The following is a 26,482-nucleotide window of genomic DNA, read 5'->3' on the forward strand; positions in this document are numbered from 1 at the left end:
TGTGCAGAACCTGGGAGCTGAACACAGCTAGAGCTAACTGGCATTAAAAACAAACAAACAACAACCCGGGACTTTGAAATGTATGCAGTGGATGATTAAGTGCATATTTTCCCTCATCTGTAGTGACAAAACTGGGTTTCTGAGCTGCCTTCTCCATTTCAAGATCTATGAAGACCTGGTGAAGTCACTTGCTACTTTATGATCAGTAATAAAATGACAATTATTGCATTTCTCTCTGTAGAGATGGTCTGGCTGCAGGATCCTCTAGGTCTCATGAATTAAATATTATGTAGCTATACTTAAGTGCACTCAACCCTAAGAGGAGGAAAATGTAAAGTGCCAGGGATCTGGCCTTCAGAGACTGTCTTACCTGTGATGATTCATATGTGATGGTTTTTGTTTCTGTGTGAACTACTGGCACTTCCTTGGTAGAAACTTCTAGCTTTACTCCTCCTGTGGGAACACTGCCATAACTGATGGTTTCCATCTTCACAGTTGATGACTGTGCCAACAGGAAGTGAACAGATGGCTATTACAGTTTGAACCAACACACCTTTGTTTTGTTTTGTTTTTCTCTCCTCTTTGGTACTTTAGTACTTGATAAAAGCACAGGTTAACATGAAATCAGTGTTCACACATTACACGGGGATAAACTGAAGAATAAGGCACACAACAGACAAATGTCAAATCATCTCCCAAAACCCCATAGCATTATTCATAAGGAATGTTTGAGGTGAAGAAAAGATTTTGAAGGAATTTTAAAAAAGTTTTCATGTTCTCTCTCTTCAATCTTTTAAACTCATCCATAAATATGCCTTTAAATTAATCACTGTTAAAAGAAGGAACAAAGCATTAAGACATCAACTCTCCAAATACTTTGTGAATCTTCCTAAAAGTGGATAAAGAATAAACTACACTGATATTTCACCTTATTCCTCAGAATGGCAATGATCAAGAATATAAGTAACAATAAATGTTAGGGAGGATGTGGGGGAAAAGTTATACTCATACATTACTGGTGGGACTGCAAATTGATGGAAAGCAGTATGGAAATTCCTCAGAAAACTTGGAATGGAACCACCATTTGACCCAGTCATCCCACTCCTTGGTATATACCCAAAGGACTTAAAATCAACATATTACAGTGATGTAGCCACATCAATGTTTACAGCAGCTCAATTCATAATAGTTAAGCTATGGAACCAAGCTAGGTGCCCTTCATCAGATGAATGGATAAAGAATATGTGTGTGTGTGTGTGTGTGTATATATATATATATATATATATATATATATATATATATATGTAATAATGCTATGCATTATTAACAACCAATATATATACATAATGGAATATTATTCAGTCATAAGAATGACTTTATGACCTTTGTTGGTAAATGGGAGGAACTGGAGACTATCATGCTAAGTGAAATAAGCTAATCTCAAAAAAACCAAAGGCTAAATTTTCTTTCTGATATGCAGATGCTGACTCACAATAGGTCTGTGGGGAGGAGGGAAGATTTGCTGGATTGGACAGCAGGGGGTGGGTAGGGGCGGGGGAAGGGAGAAGGGATGGGAATGGGAAGACAGTAGAATGAATTGGACATAACTTTACTATATTCATATATGAATACGTGACCAGTGTAACTCTACATCATATACAACCAAAATAATGGGAAGTTATATTCCATGTACATATGATATGTCAAAATACATTCTACTGTCATGTATAAAAAGAAAAATACAAAAAAAAAAAAAAAAAGAACTAAGTCTTGACACTTGGAGAATGGAAAGGCATAGTCTTTGGTCCTTCTGGATAAGTACACTACTCAGGAATAAGACTATCAGAATTTCTAATATCCTGGCTCACGATGCTTTCTCCAGATTGGCTGCCAATTAGACTTTCAATGACAGAAACCACTTCCTGGAGCTATGCATTATTAACAACCAATAGATATGTCTGTAAATGACCCCAAAGCTGAAAACCAGCATGAAGGCCCCTAATTGCCATATGAAAAGGAACCAGGCTAAACAAACCACATGGGAAAGGCAGGAGATTGAACTTAGCTCCATCTGTATGCTGATCAAAATTTCAGGGCACTACATTATCAGTTTAGTGTTCAGAGTAACGACAGCTACTAGTTACCTCAAAATGAGGTTTTTGTTCTGAAGTTTCAGAAACCTGGGTGGCTGCACCCTGCTCCTCTTCTTGCTCCTGGGAAGCATGGGCTGTTTCTTCTTGCTCAGATCCAGCCTTAGCAGACTCTTCCTGTCTTTCCTCTTTGGACCCCTCCGTCACAGCAGAGCCTTCCTTCTCTTTCACACTGACTGCTTCAGTAGGTATGGGCTGCGCTGCAGCATCTGCATCTTCCCCAGCTGTGTAAGAAGCATCCCCACTCGCGTGCACGTTCATCACACGCCTCTCCTCCACCAACAGAGTTTCCTGCACCACCTTCTCAGTGCTGAGTGGCTGGGGGTGTGGGGTGGTTTCTGTCTCTGTTTCACTGGACTCGATCTTGGTTTCCACTTTCTGTATGGGAAAACAGTGTGGCATCAGAGTGATTTTCCTTAAGTCCAAAGGTCAAAGAAACAAAAATAAAAATTAAAAAAAAAAAGAAAAATGAAAGCCGCCACTCACTACAATGATTAAAGCCAGCATCAGTTGCTTATAATCAGAAACACTGATAGAAATTATATATTAGCTTCCATTCCTCCCACCAGAAGCTTTGCTGCATGCCTCCTGCTAAACATACACACTGGAGCCTATGCTGCTACTCCACAGCATCCACAAAAGAAAACAGAATAAAATATGCAAGTGAAAAACAATGAACAGAAGCATCATAGCACATTTGCATTGGTTCTGGCTGTTTTTCTCAGACCCAACAGATGAGATAAAATGCTTCTACAAATTAAATGCTATTACAATTTCTCAATGTGATTGCCTCTGGAATATGTGAGGTGTATTCTTGACATGGAACGAAAGGCATATGACCAAGCAGGCACAAAGGACAATCACGGAAGACACCTTGGAATGTTGAATGCAAAACACGAACACACAACCCGCCCCCCAAAGGCACAGAGCAAGGCAGATGAGAACATTCAGAAACCCCAGGATGGAAGCAAATGGCCACCTGCACCCAGCTTTGAGAAGTAGAAGTAACCCCTCCTATGAATTCTGTTGGTTTTCGCGCAGACTCTAATAAACTGAAGATTTCAGAGCCATCCATGAGCTTTTCACCAGAAGTCTGCTTAGTCTGAGAGGACAAAGAAATGGACAGAGTCAAGCACAAGAGACAGACACATACTTAGCCACATACACATTCACAGCTTGTTAGACAAAATTGTAGGCAGAGGAAAAAAAAAGAAAGGAGAAATGAAGGAATCCAAGATACGGACTGTGGAAACAGAAAAGAATGGGAAATAAAATAGCAAAGTGGGGTGACCATGAGCTGTTGTTTGGTAAAGCAGAGAGTTATTAGGAACAGGGTAGTGCTGATTTAAGCAGATTTTTTTTTTCTCCTTCATTGCAAGCCACAGCAGCGCTATCAAATCTTGGGAACGGGCAGCTGGAAATAAAACAGAAAAGTGTTTTAATGCTGACTTTAGACTGCGGTATTGACTCAACCATGAAAAAAAATCATAAAGCTGGGTTGGCTGCTCTCAACATAAAGCCAAGCAGCAAGAGAAACGGAAAGGTTTGGGGTGGAAGGGTACTGCTTCAAATAACATCATGCTGGAATCTTAAACTGTAACCGAATGAGAGTTGCTGGTTACCACCACTCGGGACGCGGACGACTCGGTGACATAATGAGCAGTAGCAACAGTAAAGGCCGGTTCCTGGGAATATCTCCACTCGGACAGGCTCTTCCTTCGGGGACCAAAGAGTCCCACTTTTAAGACCTCACTATCTGGTACTTGCTCTGTTATGCTGTACCGGGCACTTTCTGGGCGAGGGTGGACGGCCACACCCTCCCCTGGCTTTGCAGCCTTCTGGAGGTCATCCTCTTCAGGACTCTGCCGGCGAGACTCGGCTTCCTTGATGGGAGCCAGGGATTCTGACAATTTCCGCTTTGTCGTCTGGACCTCGGGTCCTCGCCTGGACTTGTCATCGGCCAGGGACTCCAGGACCTCGTATTCTGTCAGGATGGAAACAGCCTTCCCTGACTCTGACACGCCTCTCTCCATTTTCTGAAGGGCCTCTAGCGAGGAGGGCTGCGCTCCTCTCTCCCCATCTTTGGTTTTCCCAGTCATAGTAACGATTCTTCCAGAGACGGTGTCGTAGGATTTTCCTAGAGTGTATATTTTCTGTTTGTTTTCTTCTTTCAGTTGCAATTCTCGGGCCAAATCATCGAAGCTCTGCATTTCAACAGTGCTAGATTTCAGAATGTCCGCCGGGATGTCACCAGTTCTACTGCTCACCGTCACCACCTTGTAAGTCACAATCTTTTTCGAATCACCACCAACTACCTCAGTGGGTATTTTGTCTACAATAACCCAATCCTCTGTGCCCTATATTTAAAATATAAAAGCTAAATTAGAAATTCTGATGATATCCCATTTCTAAAATAAGAACCCTTTAAGAAAATCAGGCCGGGGGCTACACATAGGTCTGCGATGGGACTGCCCAGGACGGTGTTATTAATCTAAAAATTATGGCTATTATCTCTTTTCCTCTGAAATTAACTAACTCTAACCTTCATCCTGAAATGTATCCTGCAGGGTATGGTTACAATTTCATATTTCTTTAACAGGAACAGAACTTCTTGGTAAATTTTGCAAGGAATCTATCTGCAAGATGCATATTTGATTATTTTGTATTTCAAGATTAGATAACATTATTGAAGTTATTGTGCAAGTTCTTCATAATAAATACAATAATAAAGTTCATATGCCATTAATTTCCACAAAGAACTTTCCAACATTCTACAAATTTCTGTAAACATCACTTTCCACGTTTGTAGATTGTGCTTCCTTATATGGGGAAGGGAATCCATGACCGCACTTATCCTTCAAATAATATTGAGCGCACCTGTGTTCACAGCATCCTTACGAAACATTCCCCACTGATCAGACACTTTGGGATCTTTTTAAAATAAGCCTGAGAGGTCTGTTCAGGGTCCCGATCTTAATTACAGCTGAAGTTCACTGTCTCAGTAGCCTGACTTCCTCTTTGCTTAATGTTAGCTCCAACAAAGCAGATTAAAGTTAAGAAAACTTTGCATTCAGGGAGACCGAATAGGAAGTGATAGGTTAACAGCTGACCAGTTTAACAGGTGACAAAGGGAAGAGCAATTAAACCAGAAGGAGGTGAACAGCTTGGTTTACTAGAAAGTTTTTTATTTTTGTACTTATTGTAGCCTGGAAACTTGAATCTAGAAATAAGTATGCCTTAAGAAGAATGACCACAGTTTGATCTACATGTTGGTGTTATACTAAATGAAATGAATTGAAAAAAATAACCTCTAGGGCCGATGGGACAGTTTTCTGGAAAATTATTTGACGAGAAGTAGCCACAGAATCAGCAGAGTCTCCTTCCTGTATTTTCTTAATCACACTTGGCTAGTGGAAAAAACCAATACAAGTTCAGAACTTTCAAAGTCAATCAAGTCATCTAAATTAGCGCCACTCTACGGGTAAAAACAGGCAGTACAAACTTCAGTAAGATTATTACTAGAAAGTACAATCAAAATGCTTCAAGGGTAATATGTAATCACCTAGGATTAGAAATCATAAAGAAATGATGCATAAATGATAACCAACATATTAAAATTATTTTCCCCTTCCCCAGAGCCTAAGCAAAAATAATACACTTACCTTAGTTTGAAACAAGATAATTTTAAAAGGAAAATAAAAACTAAAGATACTTTAATGACACTGAAGTCTGAAGAACAGTTCCTTTAGAAAATCGTTTTTGCTTGTTTGTTTGTTTGTTTGTTTTACCTGAGACTCAAGGAATGGAGCACTTCCTTGCTGCAAAAATATAACTTTTTCAGAAATCTCTCTTTCTTCTTTGGTCTGTTTGAATAAAGGGGGTTGGGTTGGAGAAGAGGAAGTAGACAATTTCCAAAAAGGCAAGTTAGGAAGAGAGTCCTTTAACTGTATATCCATATATATATGGATATATACGTATATATCCATATATTTATATATATATATATATATATATATATATATATATATAAATTTGTTTTTCCTGAAGAAGTAAATCATTGTTATTAATGTAAGAAATAGTCTGATACCATCTCAAAAGTTAAAAATTATTTACAAACAGCAGTAGATTATTTTATGAAAGTTGGATGGTCATATGGCTCAAACATTTTTCCATTTCTATGATGACAGAATATGCTAGAGGGAAATAAAGGGTTTCTTTACATTTGAACAGTGTTTGTGTTAGTTACTTGCAAAATCATGAGTGAGTACTTAAAATAAAAAAGGAAGAAATTTTAAAAATTTAAGTAGGAAACACATTTTTACTCAGGTGCGCCTGCTGTAGAGCAAGGAAATACACTCAAGGTTGTTGGCTCATTAGCTGCCAATTTGAATAAGCTCAGGTGGACTTAGACTGATTGCTTTGTTGTTCAATAAATAAACAAAAATTTAAGTTTTTTTTGAACTTTTATAACATGGTGAATAAATTGTGAAGTTAATTTAAGAATATCTTAAATTAAGCAGACTAAATCATACTTTTCTTTATAGAATTAAGAAACATTAAAGTAAATATTTCATGTTAGGCACTAGCTTTTTATTTCTTAAACTACCTGATTTTTTTCTTTAATTCAAGTGGCAATACAGTAGCTACCAAGTCTATCTTTGCATAGAGTACAGCTCTACAGAGTAGGAACTGAAGGGTATTTTGGAAAATTAGTCTAAAAACAAATCATAGAATGTTCAAAGTTTCTAGAACAATGGAACTCTTTCAATGAATCTTATCATTATAAACAATATAATTTTAGGAAACTACTTAAAGTTCCTGTTTACCTACTAATGTATTGATAAGTACTACATCGAATGGTTTGCCTGTAAGAGGTTGTAGTGGAACATCTGGCACTTACTTCCTACAGGAGCTACTGAGATTTTGACAGTGCCATACTCACATGACCCTTCCTAATGAGAGATAAAAAAACATTATTCGAAGGAGAAAAAAAAATTCTGTCCTGCTGCAATTTTGAAGGAAGGCATTGGAAAACATAAAATGTGCTATATGGCATCATGACATGTAGATCATCTGATGCTTTCTTCCTTCCTTTTAAAACTTTCAATCATAGCCTCTTTTTCAAATAGAAATGAGAAACATGAAGGAAAGGTCAAAACTACTGGTACTTTTTAGAATAACATTTCTGGGCCTCTAATTATAATCACAGAACTACATCTTATTCCTCATACTATTCCCAAGATAAAAGCTTTTTTTAAAAAAATGCCCAGTGGCTAAAGTGGTTTTTGGTATACTCTGTTGTCTGAAACAAACTAATTTTTAAAATGTCTGTGTGTCTTACCATTGGAAATGTCAGCACGGGCTACATGTAGAACTGTGTGTGTCCACAACAGAAACAATATACCAAAAAGGGATATAGATCTGAGATTTAACATTTAAACATGGCCAACCTTCCAACCCAACTACTTCAGCTACTAGAGAGTAGTTACTACTAACTGAAGTGCTGATAAAGAGAAGCTGCTAATCTAAAAGAGGATTTAACATTAGAGTTCAGAAAATAATCAGATAGTATATCCCAACTGTTATAACATTAGTTTCTTAAACATTCATCTCTGTATTATACTTGGGAAACAAGGTCCTATTTCTGGCACATCTTTATAAAACTGTCATTCACTCTTGGGTGATTAAGGGTCTCTACAAATAAATTTTAGGGAGCTGGGCACAGTAGTGCACGCCTGTAACCCCAGCAGCTCAGGAGGCTGAGGGAGGAGGATCGTGAGTTCAAAGCCAGCCTCAGCTACTTAGAGAGGCTTGAAGCAGCTTAGCAAGATCCTGTCTCAAAAGAAAAAAAATGGGCTGGGGATGTGGCTCAGTGTTTGAATAGCTCTGGGTTCAATCCCTGTTACCAAATATATTTAGGGAGCAAGTGAATTTGCAAATTCAGAATCTGTGGATAATGAGAATCAACTATGCTAAGTATCTAGGTCAAGGAGTTACATAGTGAACACACACCTGTTAATCTACCACTCCCATGAAACAGGGGACAATATTGGTGCTGCACAGGTATTGATGGATACTGATTTGGGGCTGGGATTTGAAAACTTTGGGTATTCAAGTAACCACTAAGGAATATATCCCTAACATGGGCTAGGCCTATGTGCATTATAAAAGGCCATTGTGGAAATATGTGTTGACAGAGAAGCACAGAAAAGGTACCAATATCCATGGAAAGTTCATTATAGTCAAAATATCATCTCCTTAAATTATAATATTTTGGAGTTTATCCAACATCATTTTCTAAGAATCAGGATTAAATCAGAAGTAAAAAAATAGATATTTTACCATTCTAATGGCTTTGATTTTTTTAAAAGTCCCCCTTGTTTTTATCACCACCCTTTAACTTCTCTAATAAGCTAAAACCTAAAACATTCAAAGTGGCTACCACCTGACATTTTCTTAAGTATTAGCAATGGGAAGAGACATTTTGCTCCTTTTGTCTGTTATGCTTTGGGTAGCTACTTATTATGTATGTTTGTAACTTAGTCCAGTTGTCTGACATCTTTAGGGCTAGCACATTATTCTAAAAGAAATGGCAAAAATTAGGGTGAGGCTAAACTTGAACAATTAAAATAAAATTTATGACAGCATAACTGACAAGTGGTCTTCTTAACAAGGCAAGAACTATAATATTTAAATCAAACATGGAATGAGAAAATTTTGTCTCTTGAAACTCAAGTCCTCTGAATGGCAGTGGTGTTTCGTGGTACAGGCGTACCTTGGGTAAAGGTACTTTTCATTTATTCTGCATAAAAGGCCCTTTACAAAGTAATTCCCATGGGCACTTTTTAGCTGGTATTGAAATTGTCATGAATACAGCAATAGTGAGATCTTGGTCACTTTGATAAAAAGTTTTCAAAGGCGGTTTAGAAAACGATCAACAATGAGCGTAATTCAATTCTTAATTTCACTGCAAGGACCTGAATGTGGCCTACAGATCACTGTTTAAAGGCTTTTTCACACATAAAGGCATAAGTTCTAATTTTCTGTTCTGTGTCAGCTTCCTGGACAAACAGTTCACAATAAAGGGGTCTTGGTTAAGAAGGAGATTAACCAAAACAATGCCCCAAATATGCAGTTTTCTAAACCTGCTTGTTTTGGAAGACAGATAAAGCAAAATGATATCTAACAGTAGATAGTAATCTGTGGGTCCCACACAATGGGAGCCCTGAAATAACACCAGCTGTACCCTTACTATGGCTATATATTGAATGAGAGCTTTTCTATATGGAAAAGCTTTATTTAAGTACCACCAAAATGTGAGCACTGTATGCTAGTAAGGGGGGATGACTTCTCTGCCTACTCTGATTCCTTACCCTCTCCTAGATGGAGAGCCCTTTTCCTATGTATTTATTTTAACTCTCTTTGGTCACATGCAGATTATATTCCTTACAGTTTACCTTTATAATATTCTTCGGAATTTTATGCTTGTATGAACTGGATATTTTTTTCCTTTGTCTTTTTCCCTGAAAAGATTCCATTTTCACTAGATATGGTTGTGTTAAACCTTACTTAAAAAGAAATTTGTCAGCTGAGTGCGGTGGCACATGCCTGTAATCCCAGTGGCTTGGGAGGCTGAGGCAGGAGGATCGCAAGTTCAAAGCCAGCCTCGGGGTAATGGTGAGGCACTACATAACTCAGTGAGACCCTGTCTCTAAATAAAATACAAAAAGGGATGGAGATGTGCCCCAGGGGTTGACTGAGTGCCCAGTTCAATCCCCAGTACCAAAAAGAAAAAAGAAGAAAAAAAGGAAGTTTGTCCTGTAATTTCCCCATTAAAAAAAGTCAAATAAAAACCAATTACAAATCAGTTAAAATAATCAGTTATCAGAAAAATCAAATAATGTGTACTGAAATGCTAACAACTTCTGATCACTCAAACAGCAGATGATCTCAGTAGGTCCCACCTTGTAACTGATGAGAAACATACATGGGTTTTCAGGTCATTCATCAGTGGAGAAGGAGGAAGGACATTTACAAAAAGTACCTGTTCACTATGATAGTATCTTAATTTCTCTGCTGTAAAATACAGGTTTTTTGGTCAGAATCAGCCAGTTGGCACTACAGTCTGCCTGTGGCTTTATGCTCATTGCCAGCACCACCTGAAACCATGCTTTTTGGCCACCTATTCATTTAATTTGCAGCTTTCCTCTGGAGCACAGAGCATCTCAATTCAGGATATATATATATAGAAAAGAGGGAAGGTTCTCTACTCAGAAGTTTGCCAAATCCTTTTCCTAGTTTCAGACCCTGTAGAGAAGTGAAACCAGTGAACAGAAGACAATTCCAACCCAAAGCTTGAATACTGACCTCTTCGGGTACCAGTGGCTCGATCATGGGTGCATCCTCCTGCCTGGCAGCCAGTCGCACCGGGGAGGTAGAAAGCCTCTTTTCCCACTCATTCGTTACGGCAGTGTCTGTTGAGGTTTCTAAGAAGGTTCTTTTCAGCTCGCTAATGTTGGTCTGATGTTTCATCAGTTCATCTTGAGTTTTATCTAGCTCCTACATTCGGAACATAAAGAATCCAACAGTCAGCCTTTCATGTTGGCTTTCAACTTCAAAAAAAAAAAAAAAAAAGTCAAGTCAATCTCATTAGTAGTCAAAAGAAAATAATTTTGAAGAGGGTTCATGACACTACCACACACACACTCTGGTGAAAATGTGATATTTTCTAGAGAAGAGAGAAAAGAAATCAAATTCACACAAGCATAAAAAAACAAAAGAATTTTGAAAGGTAAAAACTGTAAGGAATGTAATGCACATGTGACCAAAGAGAACTAAATTAAGTCCACACAGAAGAAAAAGGGATCTACATCTAGGAGAGGATAAGGAATCAGAGTAGGCTGAGAAGTCATCCCCACTTATTAACAGATGAGCACACAGTTCATGCATCATGGTACGAGCCCACAGGTAAGCCACTACGGGGGAAAAAACAACACGCACAAACATGCACTGGTATATACCAATACCAACCTCTAACATAAGATTACTATGTTTGACATACACATTTTCACCCTTTATTCGCTTAATCAGACTATTCTGAAAAAAGTGGAGAAGAAAGGGAAAGGTAAGGGACACCGTAGTCAAGGGAACAAACTCCATCCTGCGCACTGCACCATCGACATGGTAACAGCTACAGAGCATGCTGAGATCTGAACATCGTACACAGACCATGACTTATCACGCACTGGTATGTGTTTTACTTTTAATTTTCTACCTGTGCCTTGAGCTCTGCATCTTCCTCCTGGTCCGACTGCCAGCATCAAGAAAGAGTGGGAAATAAAGTCTTACCATGCAATTTACTCTGAGATTAGAGAACTCAAAAGCCCTATATAAACTTGCTAAGTGGAGGCACTGGTTTGCACTTGTGTAATGATGCAGTTCTTTCTTATGCACAATCCACAACACTCTCACAAATTATGAAGCTTAACAAGCACTGAGAAGGGAAAGATTTCCTGCCCATTGGGTCTTTGGTGTTTTGATGAGCAGATGTACGTGGTTGGGAAGGTGGCAGCAAGGGCTTGGTAGGGTGTTCTTAATGAACATCACCAATGGTTCAGGAGGTATGGGGAGCCAGATTACAATTTCTAAGAAGGGCTATGGCTACGTGGTAATGATCGCTACCTTACAGTGGATGAGTCTTTACAAGAGTCCTATGAGGTTAGCTACACAACCCCCAATTTGTGGATCAAAGAACTGAGGCTGGAAGAATTAAACACAGAGATTCTTACATTTTAAAACTTATAAGAACCTTGATTTTATTTTTTTTCATATTTTTAGTTATAGTTGGACTCAATATCTTTATTGATTTATTTTTATGTGGTGCTAAGGTTCGAACCCAGGGCCTTGCACGTGCTAAATGAGTGCTCTACTGCTAAGCCACAACTCCAGCCCTAAGAACCTTGATTTTTCTAAGGAAGAAAAAAATTAAAAAAAGAAGAAAAAGAAATGAACTGTCATCAATAGCAGCATCATTCCTTTAAAATAAGGACAACTTTTGAGTTAAAAAAGTACTGAAATATTTTTAGAAAATACCCCGAGCTACTACATTATCCTTCTTTGTCTAATTTCAACAACCTGCCTACAACTTGGACATGTGAGTACCAGTAATTAGGTAAGTGTGCCAAGCCACAGGTTGCATGGTAAAGCTGTGCTTCTCATAGGGCTTTCTGACCCAGAGCCTGGGCTTTGGGCCACTGTGCTCCAAGTAGACATGCAGAGTGAAATGACAGGTAAAACAAGGGTCACTCTCAAGCAAGTGGCCTTAAGCATATAATTTCAATTACAAGGGTCTCAGTTTCCTTATCTGCCAGTGGGGTCAAGTACCTACTCTGTAGACCCCATGCATTGGCCATATAAAGGGAAGGGAAAGATGGAAAGGAGCTACTAGAAACTAACAGTGCTGGTGACGTCCTGATGCTCAAGGGTGTGGTGTGTTCATAGCTCTTCACAATCTACTGTTCAATGTATTTGCTTCTGTGCTTTAAGTGTTCTGTAATGAGTTTTAAAACTGCTATAGAAATTTAAAGTATTATTATTAAATGTTTTTCATTTACAGCATACAGAAAGATGGAGACATTCATTGAATTTATGAGCCTATGTCACTAACTCTTACAAAATCAAGGTGTAGTTTTTTTATATTTGGCATAGAAAATTATTAGCTTTTAATAAGTGTACTTATAATTGCTAAAAAGAAACTGGATAATAGCTTCACACTATTACCTTTTACTTTAAAAAATTATAATTCTTTAAAATATGGCATTTCCAAAAGAAGAAACTTAATAATATACCATTATGAAATATTTTTTTTCTGAGATTAAGTGATGTACAGATACAACGTAACAGTACTTTCATTTCTTCCTAAATAGCCAACTAGAAAATATGTTTATGATTGGATGATGTAAAAAATAAAATAAGACCCCAAGTAAAATTTATTGCAAAGTACAAACTGAATTCTCTAGCACTCTGGAAAATAAACATCTTAACTTCCATTACTAAAGATAAATACTGTTTTTTACAGAAATTTGAATCAGTTACTGATAGTGCATGTTTTAAAAATGACAAAAACCCATACACACAATATAATGTATTCTAAAGAATTAACAAAGGAGAATCAATAGCACTGTTTCTCTCCCGTTAATGCGATTACATTTTTTTTTCAATAAAGTAAGTCTATCGACAATTTTCTCTTCTTTTGAGAATTCATTCCTTATGACTCACCTGTAGTATAGCCAAAGGCTACAAAAAACAAATTAAGTACGTTTTGTTAACAAATATTATTTTACTATTTGGGATTTTAAACTATATATCTATCCAGCCAGCAAGCTAATTAAATTGTGATTTATCTCACAAATCAAGGTTATCATACAAAAAGAGCCTCTCATTTGACATAGGAGAAAAAAAATTCTCCTTTTTTTTTGGTACTGGGAATGGAACCCAAGAACTAAATGCTTTACTGAGCCACATCCCCCCAGCTCTTTTTGGGGCATGCATGTGTGCGTACACACACACATACACACACACACTCACAATTTTTTTTTTTTTGAACTACCTTCTTGTCTCAGCCTCAGAAGCAGCTGGGATTACAGGCAAGCACCACCATGCCTAGCTGCATTCCTTACTCCCCACCCCACCCCCTTCTTTTTTAAGGTATTATCAGTTTAGGAAAGTAGTTCTCCAAATATAATCCTAGAATTAATAGTCAACCTCCTCTGGGAACTTGTTAGAAACATAAATTCTTTAGTCCCATCTCAGTCCTTCCGAAGGGAAAAACACGTGAAGTTGCGGCCCTAGGAGTAATTCCGTCCGGCACAAGCCAGTTTGAGATCCACTGACCTGTGCAATTAAGAATGGATCTAACTCCTACTTTGGAAGTTAGAATTTTCAAATTCATCCCCACTCCAAAGCTAATATGCAGCATTCATACTTGCAGAGGGCTCCCCCCACCCCCTGGGCCATTTTCCTGAGGCAGCTCCCAGCCAGACTCAGTGGAACACCAACCTCGGTGGCGGTGGTTTCTCCATCCGCGGCGGTGTCCGTTCGCTCACTGTCAGTCTATTGAGCGCAGAGGTGATCAGGTTCCAGGAAGGAGGCAGGGATAGAAAACAAACCCATCTGGTCAAGCGGGGTTACCTATAAGTTGAACCGCTCATTTCCTTTCTCTGGGATCTGTGGCATACTACCTTCCCACAAGAATGCAGCTTCAAGCCAAAGCAAAAGAAGAGCCAGAGCTAGGGGTTGTCAACAGAGCCCCCTTCGAGGAAGACCCGAGGCACGCACAGCCCGCAGGAACTGCAGGGACTGCGTGGGCCACACTGACCTGTCTGGTGCTACATGTCACGAAAACCAATTTGTCACTTTCCTCCCACCCTTTCCACTAACATCCCGAAAAAGCCCTCCTAAAAATGCTTAATGCAAATAAAAGAGGTTTATGTATTTTCTATTTATTTATTCATTCATTCATTCTAGCAATATCACATTTGAAAGGTAAGTGAAAGTACAAATTTACATAAAAAGCTACTGTTAACAGTCACTGGACTTTCAGCCCCTCATTTATACGGTTTGGATAATTTATGCCCATTTACGAACATCAGGCTGTCTGCATTACTTATGAATTATAAAAAGCACATGCCAGTGACTCACAGGCATATGTTTTATAGATGAAAAGTGTAACTCAATTTTCAAGTAGCATTGTTAATAGGTACTTTTTAAGACTACATGTTGTTTATTTTATCCCACCCTCTAATATAGAGGTATATCAAAATATGTATTTAAATATCTCATTGCAAAAAATACCATTCAAATGATGCAAATAATAGTAAAAATCATTTAAAAATAAGGAAAGAGAGAGAGAGAGAGACATCTACTTGGAAACAAATAAAACAAAGCACAGCATTTGACAGAGCCTAGGATTTTAGGGGAGAATTAAAATAATAATTTCAGGACAGGTTTTCAATGTGTTTCATAGGGGGTTATGACTGAAAACAGTATTTTCTCTGGGGTAAAGTAGAGCAATGAGCTTTGAAATGAAGACATAATCTAAACACCCTATTAATGGACTTACCCTCTTCAAATGTCAACTAATTATTCATAACATTCCCTTGATCAAATTTTTGGACTGGTATTTTGAAAATAAAAATTGGAACTGGGGGCTCTATAGTTTTGAATCTCTCTTAAAATATCCCTTCCTTTGAAAAACAAAAAAATGTCAGGAAGTGATAACTGGGACATTGTTCTCTCTATGGACTTATGGCCAGTCTGATTTTTTGGCACTGTCCCTAAACTTTCGTTTTTGTGAATTTCTAAAGAGAAGGAGTCAGATTGCAATGTTGGCGTATGGACCTGAGGCTGTCATCTGACTAAACCCAAGTAGAAAATAATTTTCAGTAGATTTCTTTCAGAGAAGAAAGCTTGGCTGATATATTTTCATGATCTGACCACCTTGGTTAACAACTGGGGCAGAGGGGCTGTGAATTTTTTTATAGGGTGATTGTTATGGTATTACCATGGCTTTACAAACTGACAGCCCAAGGAAAGATCAATTTGAATGAAAAAGACAGGCTACTGTTGAAACGTACAGAATAACTCAAAGATCTTAAGCTTTCATGAAATAATTATGCTTAATGTCCTAATTAGTTGTGTCAAACACTTCTCAAGTTCTTTGAGATATTTGTATTCCTGCATAGATCATTTCCCATGTGGTTTTAAAATTTAATTCAGTAACTTTCCAACATCTTGGCACTAGAGTTCAGTTGCAGATTCAAGTGAGGGGTCAGATGTCAGAAAAATTTCCTCAAATCCTTGCTGTTCAAACTAGTGACACACTGGGTGTATTTCATATTTTATATACACTGGGTGTATTTCATATTTTATCCCAGTTTCCTTCTTGGAAAACAGGGGAAATAACATGACAAATTATATTGGATAGTGGATACTAAGTGCTTTATAAGATGCCTAACATGGATAGAGCTAAAAATTGCCTATAATGATATATGGATATTAACCTATTATATAATTATTAAGTTTCCTTGGCAAACATAATCAAATATCTTTAGCCATATCTAAACTGCCTTAAAAGGGGTGTAGTGGCACCTGCCTATAATCCCAGATACTTGGAAAGAACTGAGGCAGGTAGGATCACAAGTTTGAGACCAGCCTGGGCAGCATAGCAAGACCCCCATCTCAAACAAAATAAAACAAAATCCCAAAGCTATAAACTCCCTCAAATTCCTACTTAGTAAACTAACATAGTACCTGATCAACAGTCAATGAAGTAAGAAAAACTGAATATAGCAGTTTTTTAAGCAACTGCTGTTCATATAATATATTATGACTACACAAAACTAGAAAAGGTGTGCATACCATCAGTTACCATACAATAATACTATTTCCCACAAACTAGAATGCATAAATGAGGGGATCAATCTTTTTCTCCAAATTTGAACCTCTTTGTTTTGTATTATCAAAAAAATTACTCAGAAATTCACAATTACATGTTATGATGAGCTAAATTTATCTTATGATTCTTGACAGATGATTTGATATTCTGTCCTTCTTATTTGATCATTCTGAAAGTATAGAAGAAAAGAAATGATTGGCCAACCACTTTTTTTGTTTGAAATGATTTAATCCTTTCTATACTGGGGTTCACTTTTGAGAAAGGCTGGCACTATGATTTAGCCACTGTAACATATGAGAGATGTAAAAAGAACTACTGTCATTAGTGATTTTGTAAAAGGAACGTGACAGATGAATTATATGGGAAGTCACCCAGTTTAAGCTGCCAAAGAGCTTGAGGCCCAGGGAATAAAATGGGCCATGTAAGCAAACTGCAATTTTTTTTTAAAACCGAATGACCTAAATATGACTTCTTTTGCTCAAGTGGAACTAGTATGCACAGCTCTTTGCACCTGGGGTTAAGAGTCGACACTGAACAGATGGTGAAATACTAAGTCTGGTGGCAGAAGAGCTGTAGTAGGCTGAGTCTGGGGAAGGGGGTGGCAAGGACTGCAGTGGTCAGCGCTATTTTATGGTTTCAGAGGTTTGCAATAACAAGGACAGCCAGGCCTGGGAAGCTCCCATCCTGTGTTCACTGACTTGCAACAATGAACTGCTGTGATTTGTTTTGCTGATGTAATGCAGACATGCCCAAGTTTACATTAACTCTCATGCACCGATTACAACAAGATGTATACCCTGGATTAGGCACAAGCTCTGTGTGGCTGGCTATGGAAATGTTCAGTTCTTTAGAATTTAGAAAAGCATAAAATAGAAATCTTTTCTTTCTTTCTTCTTTTTTTTGGGGGGGGCTTTATTTTAGACTCAGGACTAACTCACTGCTAAAGGAAAAACATCTGTAGGTTGGAAATATGCTAATATTATACACAAACTTTATAGATAATATTGTCTTCTTAATTGTAAAGTGTTCTATGCTATTTGATAATATTGCTACTGTGAGAAATAGTAAAAATAAAGCCTTGGACTTAAAACAGTTCTATTTTTCAAGTACAAAAAGATACATATGTGTATGTGTGTGTGCATGTATGTGTGTGAAAGAGAGGGTGAAAGGGGTAGGGGAGAGACAGCTGGAGCTAATAGTCTCATAGCCCAAGAATTTTGAAAAAGACTCTCATGCAATATCAAATTAAAAAAAAAACAAAAAAACTAGACTTCCATTTACAGCACCTGTGAGATCATTCATATTTTTTTTCCATTTGCTGTACAGAAATGGCTATAATATCACTAAATACAGGTACTCACACCCCTTCACAATACTAAATACTCACAGGTGCACCTCAAATTATGACTTTCTAGCTGAGCATGAATCTGAATAGTCTCTTTTTTGTGTGTGTGTTGCCTTGACTTTGTGATGTATATTTTTTAAATGCTAGGAGCACATGTGTCTCCTGTCTCAGAAGCCCTTGTTTTGTGGAAACAGGAGAACTAGAGGCAGCCTGGGAGAGGCTCAGGCGGGAGAGGATGTGACAGCCAGTTCCTCTGGCGGCTGCTTCTATTCTTTTCCCTACGCTCTGTTTGAAGTGTGGAGAAAGGGAAGCTGCTGTGCTGTTCACAGGGTTGTGGAGAAGTGGGAAAAAGGAACAATTAGGAGCAAAAGCTGCTGAGGGCTGTACCCTCAACTCGCCCAGTTGCTGAGATGAGGAAGGGAGACCCACATGCTGACAGATTCTTTCCTCCACTATGCAATACCTGGTTTAGGGCCAGAGACACCTCACCAGCTTTCTTGATTTGACCCTCTTGTCAACTTATGGGGAGATTTTTGTCTCATGTGGAATTGGAAGAATCACTGCTATCTGATTTATGCACCGGCATTGCTAACACAGACAAAATTTCAGCCTGGTTTTATAATGTAAAGAAAACTTAAATAAATCCTTCCCTGACTGTATTTGGACACTGCTGTACTGCATGCAGGTCTTCTTGGTCCTGTTTCTTGTCCTATCAATGACGAATGACAGGTGGCTGTTTCAAACTGTTGTTGACATCCTTTCTGACCCAATGCATGAGGGAACCTGATCTACTCAAGTAATAAAGATAACTGTAATCAAGGAGAGTAGTGGGGGGGCATTTCAGAATCTCCAGGAGACTAGTTTGCATATTTGGAAAGCTACCCAGGAGATTGTGACATGGACCCTCTGGCAATGCTCTCTCCATCTCTCCTTGAATCTCATTTTAAGCAGGAAGCTACTTATCTGTCTTATATGTGATTTGTTTTGTAAGATGATAACTGATCAGAAACTTTAACTTAGCCCTGATCTTTTACATAGCTAATGGGCTATTTGAAATTGACTTCTGGCTGAGTCCTTTACCCTACCTAGGACTCAGTGGGTAGCAGAGAATTCAGGATTGCACTCAGACTGCTGCATCCACATGGTGTTGTGCCTAACCCTGGGGCCTGGGTTGGACTCCCCAACACACAAAACCTCAACATAATTGGCACAGACAATAAATGAGGCTCTGAAAGTAGGACCACTATCGCAGCAGCCGGCTAACACTTGTTTCGGACCGAAGCACGGAACACGCAGGGGAAGTGTGTTCTATGCCGAGGTACACACCTCTTCCTCTGAACTGTCACTCGGGTCATTGTCTAGGGAGGCGCTCAAGGAGGCCGCCTTGGGCTCCAGGTAGCAGAGGCACAGAGCCAGAGGGAAAGACAGAGTGAGGGCATATGGCACTGAGAAGGAGGCGGAGAGCAGAAAGAAAAAGATGAAGAGGAAACAGGGCACGAGGGAGGGTGAGCGGATCGGGAGATAATGCTGCAGGCTCTGGGGCAGGAAGTTGGTTTCAGACAGGTTGGGGAAAGAGAGGTACCCATCATCATCTAGGAGGGAGGGGAAGGACTCAGGGAGCTGTAAGGAGAAGGAAAACAAAGTGGCTCCTTTGCTAGTTTGCTGTCTGTAGCTAAATGCCATGTCCTGATCCCCTACGTAAGCTTTCCCTTGGCTGTCAGAGTCCAGGGCCAGCTCTCCCTGCAAATGCTCGGCTCTGGGCGGGGAGGAACGCGGAGCTCTGCATTCGTTCTCCTTACACCTCCTACGGAGCTCAGTGGGGGATGTGGGGTCAGAATGGGCTGATGGAGGTGACAAGGGACATGAGTCAGTGCCAAGCTCAGGTGACTGATGTGAAAGAGACAGAGAGAGACAGGAAGCAGCAAACAGAGGTGCAAAAGGACAAAAAGAAAACTGCAATTAGTTAATTTTCTTATGGGTATCAATATAAAATCGTAAAACAAGAATTTTAGCAGTAGGGTTGCTTGGGAATTTTTAAGTCGTTAAGCTGCATGCCAACATTGCTGCAGACGGCTACAGTTCTCCCATCAGACCATCATATAACAGGGTGGAATCCCAATGTCTACAGGTTTCCCATGATCAAAAAATTTCATAGTACACTGACAACTCTAGGAAGGTTGAGGGTTCTGAGAGCAAATATAACTCTCCAATAAATCAAAATCAAGACTTTCAATAACCTTCTCCTGATCTCCAGGTAATAGATTTGTTAAAATGGTTTAGCTGGATTAGAAAATGAAAACAAAATTCAATTCCAATTGCAATTATTTAAAAAAAATTTCTTCTAGCATTATTCCTTTCCTTGGTTAGTCAGCTATATCCCAAATAGGTGGGTTTGCAAATCTAGAAGTTTCTGGCCCCACTCCTATCTGATAATGGGGGGAGGATTCAACAACTAGCATTTCAGAAACTCTGACTCCCCAACAAAGGACTGAGGTTGCTCTGAAAAGTCTTCTATTTTGGCTCCTTTATGCAGGGTGTAAGTGGAACTCACACTCAAAGTCATTTCAATAAGCTAACCAGCTAAAATAATGTGTTTCCTTGTAATACAGTTTCTATGTGTTAGTTTCTATTATTTGTGGGCCATAAATAATAGACAGATACAATTTCCCAGCCTCCTGATTTCTTTTAGTAGATAAAGGGCATGTTTATACCTTTGGTTTGAGTCCTTAATACAATGCTAAAGCAGGCATCTGCACAAAAGTGGCCCCCTGATGAGCTCTGGCTTTCATGGGACAAGTGAACCTAGTTCCATTCTCTGGGGCCCTGGCGGTTTCAATGCCCAAAGCTGGTTTCTTATGCAGGTGGTGGAGGGGCTGCTGGGCAAGAAAGGGAAGACAGGAAGCAAGCAGAGACTCTGAGCAGAGCATAGGAGCTGCTATAGCCTGGTAAGTTCAAGGCCAGGGCACATGGAGCCTGAAGATAATTAGACTTCTGTTGGGGTGTGTGTGTGTGTGTGTGTGTGTGTGTGTGTGTATTATGCCTAGTGACCTGAGAGCATGGAAATTACCCAGCCTTGACTGCCTGGTGATGGTTATCCAATCCTTACTTACAGAGAAGTGGTAAACACAGCAACAGAGGGAAAGAAAATGTACAAGTAAAATTACATCTGAGACATGAGGGAAAGAAAATGCACAAAGAAAAAAAAAGTGTCTCTTGAATATATCTGCAGAAGGAGTGTCTCGTTGGACCATGACAGGAGTGTGTCTTCCCACACACTCCCATTTGACATTAAAGACTGCATTTTAAACAGGAACCTGTGAAAATCTCTAAGACTAATGTAGACGTTACAAAGTCACCTTGAAGACAACTGTCCTCTGGTGGTGAGACTGGCCCTCTGACCTGCGGAAGGAAAAAGCCAGGGAAACCAGTTTCCTTCCCAGGCCAATTCTGGGGGACCGGTCTTTTAAGAATTATTTGCAATAATATGTTTTCATTTTGGTTTAAAAAAGAAGTACCTCTATGTTACTGTTTGGAGGTAGAAAATAATAAAATTAAGGGTTAATCTTCCATTCTGCTTATGAATGTGGTTTTTTCAAAGACAACTTTGTCTTTTTAAAGATTTGGGGGAATTAAAGACAGCTGGCAACTATGCAGCCTCCTGAAGGCACCCTGCTCAAAGCACTGGCTCTGCTGAGATCAGACAATGAGGGGAGTCATTTTCTTTTTTTTTATTTTCCCATGGCATAAATGGCACAAGGTGAAGATAGCTCAGTGCTACATGTTACATAAATGAATTGGTAGTCTTTTAAAATTGAATAAAGTGAGACTGACTGCACCTATTTGGGGAGTAAACTAAAAATAATTTACCTCTGTGTGCCACTTAATTCCACTTACACATCCATGGGGATCATTTGTTGGCATGGACAATCTTGAGAAATTCCGTAATAACCAAGGGTAAGAAGGACACCTTCGCCTTTCAGGTATATTATCTTCATTTCATGTCCCAGTTAAAACCAGCCCTTGACTCAACTGACAGGTGAAAATGAAATTTAGAACAAAGCAACAAAAGTGATCCAAATATCCCTGCACTTTTTTTTTTTTTGGTTTGGCAAATTAGGGAAACTTATCCTAAAAGAGCAAAATTTAAAAATGATGGACTGGGTCACTTGGAATATTCTGACTACAAAAATTATTTGTTGACCTACCCCCTCCCTTAAGATGCTGTTGTTAAAATCATTATGGAAAAAAAATATTTTTCAAAGGAGTCGAAATCGGTGATTTTCTATCACATCCATCTGTATTTGAAAAGCCCACTTAAGGGAGCACTTGTAAGTGGAGCAAACTCATATTTCAGGATAACCCATAGATGACATGAGCATTTTTCTTCCCCTATTTCCTCTATTTACCTTATATGTTCCAATAGCTGCTCTGCTTTTCCATGATTATCATGCATAAACTTTCCCATGTGTTGACGGTCAAAACTGTTTTCCTAAGAAGTTGCTTTATACTGCTGGGTCACCAGAAATAAGTCTGATATTTAAAAACCATGTTTAAGAAGAAATTTAATTTGGTGGAGGGGGGTGGGGGCATGATTTCATGAAATCACCTGGAGAAAACACCAATAAGTCCACTTCTCAACTTCCTGTGCACACTTGTACCTCCACATCCCATTTTAAAATATGGCCACTAACTCCTTCCTTTCCTGATGAGATCACAATTATAAGACTAAGGAAGATGAATCATAAACACACAGGCCTGTGATACTTGTGGTTAGAAGAATGGCAATGTGATTATCGTATATCTAGACAAATATATCAAGCTTGGGTAGGAGAATGGGGCCAGAAACAAAGAAAATAGCTTTAGTGACAGTTCTGAAATGAGAGCCAGAACAGAAAGGCATCTTCCACCACCCAAAGAATTTTTAAGAGAGACAGACACAGGACAGCTGTTGAAAGTCTTATGTAGCACATTCCTCATTAAAGTAAAAAATCTCAAAAAATTAAGGAAGCAACTTTCAGAGTAAAAAAAAAATGTCAAAATAGGAATAGTAATTTTAAAACTGACATATGACTGTAACTAGCGCTGAGTTATGAACGACCCTATGCTCAACACATTTCTGGTTCCATCCTCAGCATTACTGAGCCTTTGTTAAGCTGGAGCAAGCTCTATGAGGCAGCCTGGGAGCTGTACCTTTCCCTCGTGCCGGATAGCTGAGACCGGCGTGGCTTCCTCAGCCTTTTTCCGTCTCTCGTCTTCCTCGTCGCGCTCCTCCTCGGCCTTTTTCTCCGGAGTCACAGTGGTGATCAAGTTGGTCTGAGAGATGCCCTTTGTTGTGGCGTACTGGCCAGTACCAACCTCTGCAGCAGACATAGAATCCTTCATGTATATTTCATGGTTTTCATTCACTGACGCTAAAAGCAAATACAATTGGAGAAATAAGATCTGAAATTGTTAAGTAGAAGAGAGATCAACAACACCACTGTCCCGTTACTGGGAAAGAAAATACCACTACAAAATACCAGCTTTGACATGAAAAGAATCTAAGATATCATAGACTTTCTGTTCCACCTAGACCGTGTAGTTTAAAATTACTTAAATGCTCACGTCTTGAAGTCCAGAATAATGCCCACCCATTCTCATGCTCTCTGGTGAGGGTGTGTGTGTGAGGGTGGAGGAGAATGGAAGGAGGTGAAACTGGGCTTCCCCTGAACCCCCTGCTGCCTGAGAGCCCTGGCTGGGCACCAGCACCAGGCACTGAGTGGCAAGTTCAGGAACTCAAAGCAGTGGATAATACTCTAATACACTTGACTTTGAACACATTTTTGGAAGTAACATTTACCAAAGAGCACTGAATTGGTTTTATTATTATTATGGGATGCTAAAAAAAAAAAACAAAAACGAACACTCCTACAATATTAAAGCCCCAAGGGTAATAATGAAAATTAACCATGTTGTGGCACAGATTATAAAATTCTGATGGTAATTCCATTCAAGTGAAATAGAGAAATGCTTTAATATCCACTGCATTTTAAACAGTCTGCCATGATGAGATGCATATATACTCATTCCCATCTCTAATATTTTGAGAAAACAAGACAAATGCTGCTAAATGAAATTCATGCAAATGCAAAGCGTGCAAACATAAGAGATATAAGACACAGCCCTTCATACCAGCTAAAATGTCTCAGTGAAAGAGATGCTAAAATTAAGTTCGATGTCCAAATTATTTGGTATTCATTATTTTAGATTATAAAAATTTGATATCATGAAAAATAAACACTGCTTTTCAAATACACAGCAGTTGATCACAGACAAAATATAATCTGCCTTCGTCTTTTAGGAGCTTTAAAACAGAGAAAGGATTATGAAACGAAATCCTTTCTGAGATCCTTTTGATAGCTAAACTACTAAAATATCTTCACCAAGATATTTTATCTGTCTTTCTATCGATGAGAAAGCTTGTATGGTTTCTTAATAGACCAGTTAGGCTGTTTTCTACAAGATGCTGCCGCCTTGCAAAAAAGCAATTTATGTTCCAACGTGCAGCCACGGCCCCCAGCTCAGCAGCGTAGAAAACATACGAGAACTGGCAGGACCACCAAGAGGGAGACAACACATACTAACATCACTTTTGGGCAGGGAGGAAGAGACACCATGATATTAGTACATTGACTTTGCAATTGTCTTCCGTCTTCTCCGAAGTCATTAGCACACAAAAGGTCAAGAGGAAAACAACATTCACGAGAAATGTGCTCCCTTGGGCACACATCACTGAACAAAGTAGATGGTGGGGAAAAAAAGGTGCGATTCTACAAAAGTTCCTCAGTACTGACACAGAGAATGTACAAACAGTGAACAGAGATTCTATAAAGAGGAGTAAATGGGACAAAGTGAAAAAAGAAAAACTTCAGTGTTACATCACAGATATTCAATATCTTAAAACAGTTCTGGTACATGTTTTATTCTAAAGGGTTGGCTCTAGGTTTGGTATTCTGCAAATCTTAGAAGATACAGAATGGTGCAGTTGTCCCTTGGTATCCCTGGGGGATTGCTTCCAGGAGCCCCATGGATATCAAATCCAAAGATGTTCAAGTCTCTTATATAAAGCGGTGCTGTATCTGCATATAACTGCACATTCTCCTTTACATCATTAGATAATAAAGTAACACACTGTAAATGCTATGGAAATTGTTGTCACATTGTATTATCCAGGGAATTATGACAAAAACCAAGTCGGTATATATTTAGTGTAGCTGTGATTTTTCTAAAAAGAAATTTGCAGAATTTGGAACCCACAAATACAAAGAGACAATTGGAATTAACTTTTTGGGCCAGCTCACAAATGTAAGAATCGTCATCAATATAATTATTGAAATAATTTATATCTTATACAATGACTGTTTTTTCCATGTATCTTCACAACAACCCTGTGAAGATGGCCTAATTCCCATTTTCTGGGAAACTACTTCAGACCTGGAGAGCTGAAATCATTTGCCAACCATTACCCAGAGGACAGCGGAGTCTGGATTCACTCTTGAGTTTTTCTTGCCAGATGAGTGCTGTTCTCATTTTAGCAGTAACATACAAAATATAGCACTAACAATACAAGTGTGATTTCTTCTACAAACAGTTTTCTAAATTATGCAATCAGGAAAATACCGTCTTTTTAATCAGGGGATTCAGGAAATAATATGTCGCCCCCATCAACTACACTAGGGATGGCAGGGGCTGGGGAAATGAGATTCCTTGGGAAGCAGATGCAAAAGAACAGAGGGACAGAGATGATTCTAGGTTCCTGTAACTTTTATTTATGTTTTTGTTACTTACTAAAATCATACATGCATGCCAAAAATCTAAAGCTTTTCATTTGCATAAGATGGGTCTTCAACAGAACAACTAATCTCCAAGTTCTCTGAACTACAAGTTGGAAGCTTGGGCATGACTTAGGTCCTAAGTGTCACTGTAGCTGGCATGCCTTTTGGCAGAAGCCGCCCTCCATCTTACTACAGAAGCAATACACAACTGATAGACAAGACAAAAACAGACTAATAATTCCTGTTTGTTATTCCTTAGGAAGGTCATCTAAGTGACGCTGTCCCTGATTTTCTTTTAGGTGGGGTGGCATGCTGGGGATTGAACCCAGGGGTGTTTAACCTATGAGCCACATCCCCAGCCCTTTCTTAGTTTTTCTTTTGCTCAGGGTATTGCTAAGTTTCTGAGGCTGCCTTCAAACCTGAAATTCTCCTGCCTCAGCCTCCTGAGTTGCTGGGATTATAGGCATGTGCCATGGAACCGGGCTCTGCCCCTGTCTTAGTCATCTGACTCACTTATCTGACTTAATAGCAGAGAGCACCTACATAGTATCCTTTCTCCTAGCTATCATAAATGACTAACAAAGGCCACATTTTTCCTAAAAAAATAAAATAAATAAATAAACCCTTTTAAGTAAGAGAGATAAATTAAGCCTACAGTTTTATTTCTGAAACAAATATTCTTGAGACAAAATTGCTAATCATTTCAGGTCAGCTGGCA

At 38.9% G+C, this 26,482-nt stretch overlaps 1 protein-coding gene across 28 annotated transcripts in view; it reads right to left on the reverse strand.

Annotated features, from left to right (window-relative positions):
• The window catches only part of Epb41l3 (erythrocyte membrane protein band 4.1 like 3), a 226,521-nt gene that overhangs the window by 4,024 nt on the left and 196,015 nt on the right, over positions 1-26,482 (reverse strand). For 5 of the 28 annotated variants that reach the window (XM_048806517.1, XM_048806516.1, XM_048806507.1 and 2 more), the window contains exons 12-22: positions 23,141-23,361; positions 19,277-19,837; positions 14,208-14,261; positions 11,181-11,246; positions 10,518-10,709; positions 5,939-6,013; positions 5,459-5,557; positions 3,773-4,507; positions 3,130-3,252; positions 2,145-2,528; positions 371-502 (exon numbers count right to left, since the gene is read on the reverse strand). In XM_048806517.1, the coding sequence (XP_048662474.1) occupies positions 371-502; positions 2,145-2,528; positions 3,130-3,252; positions 3,773-4,507; positions 5,459-5,557; positions 5,939-6,013; positions 10,518-10,709; positions 11,181-11,246; positions 14,208-14,261; positions 19,277-19,837; positions 23,141-23,361 (2,642 nt within the window). Of the gene's footprint in view, positions 1-370; positions 503-2,144; positions 2,529-3,129; positions 3,253-3,772; positions 4,508-5,458; positions 5,558-5,938; positions 6,014-10,517; positions 10,710-11,180; positions 11,247-11,424; positions 11,461-14,207; positions 14,262-19,276; positions 19,838-23,140; positions 23,362-26,482 lie in introns of all 28 variants that reach the window. The other 23 variants (XM_048806509.1, XM_048806508.1, XM_048806513.1 and 20 more) reach the window with 23 other exon arrangements.

The sequence above is a fragment of the Marmota marmota genome, unplaced genomic scaffold (assembly GCF_001458135.2).
Source record: "Marmota marmota marmota unplaced genomic scaffold, marMar, whole genome shotgun sequence".
NCBI lineage: Eukaryota > Metazoa > Chordata > Mammalia > Rodentia > Sciuridae > Marmota > Marmota marmota.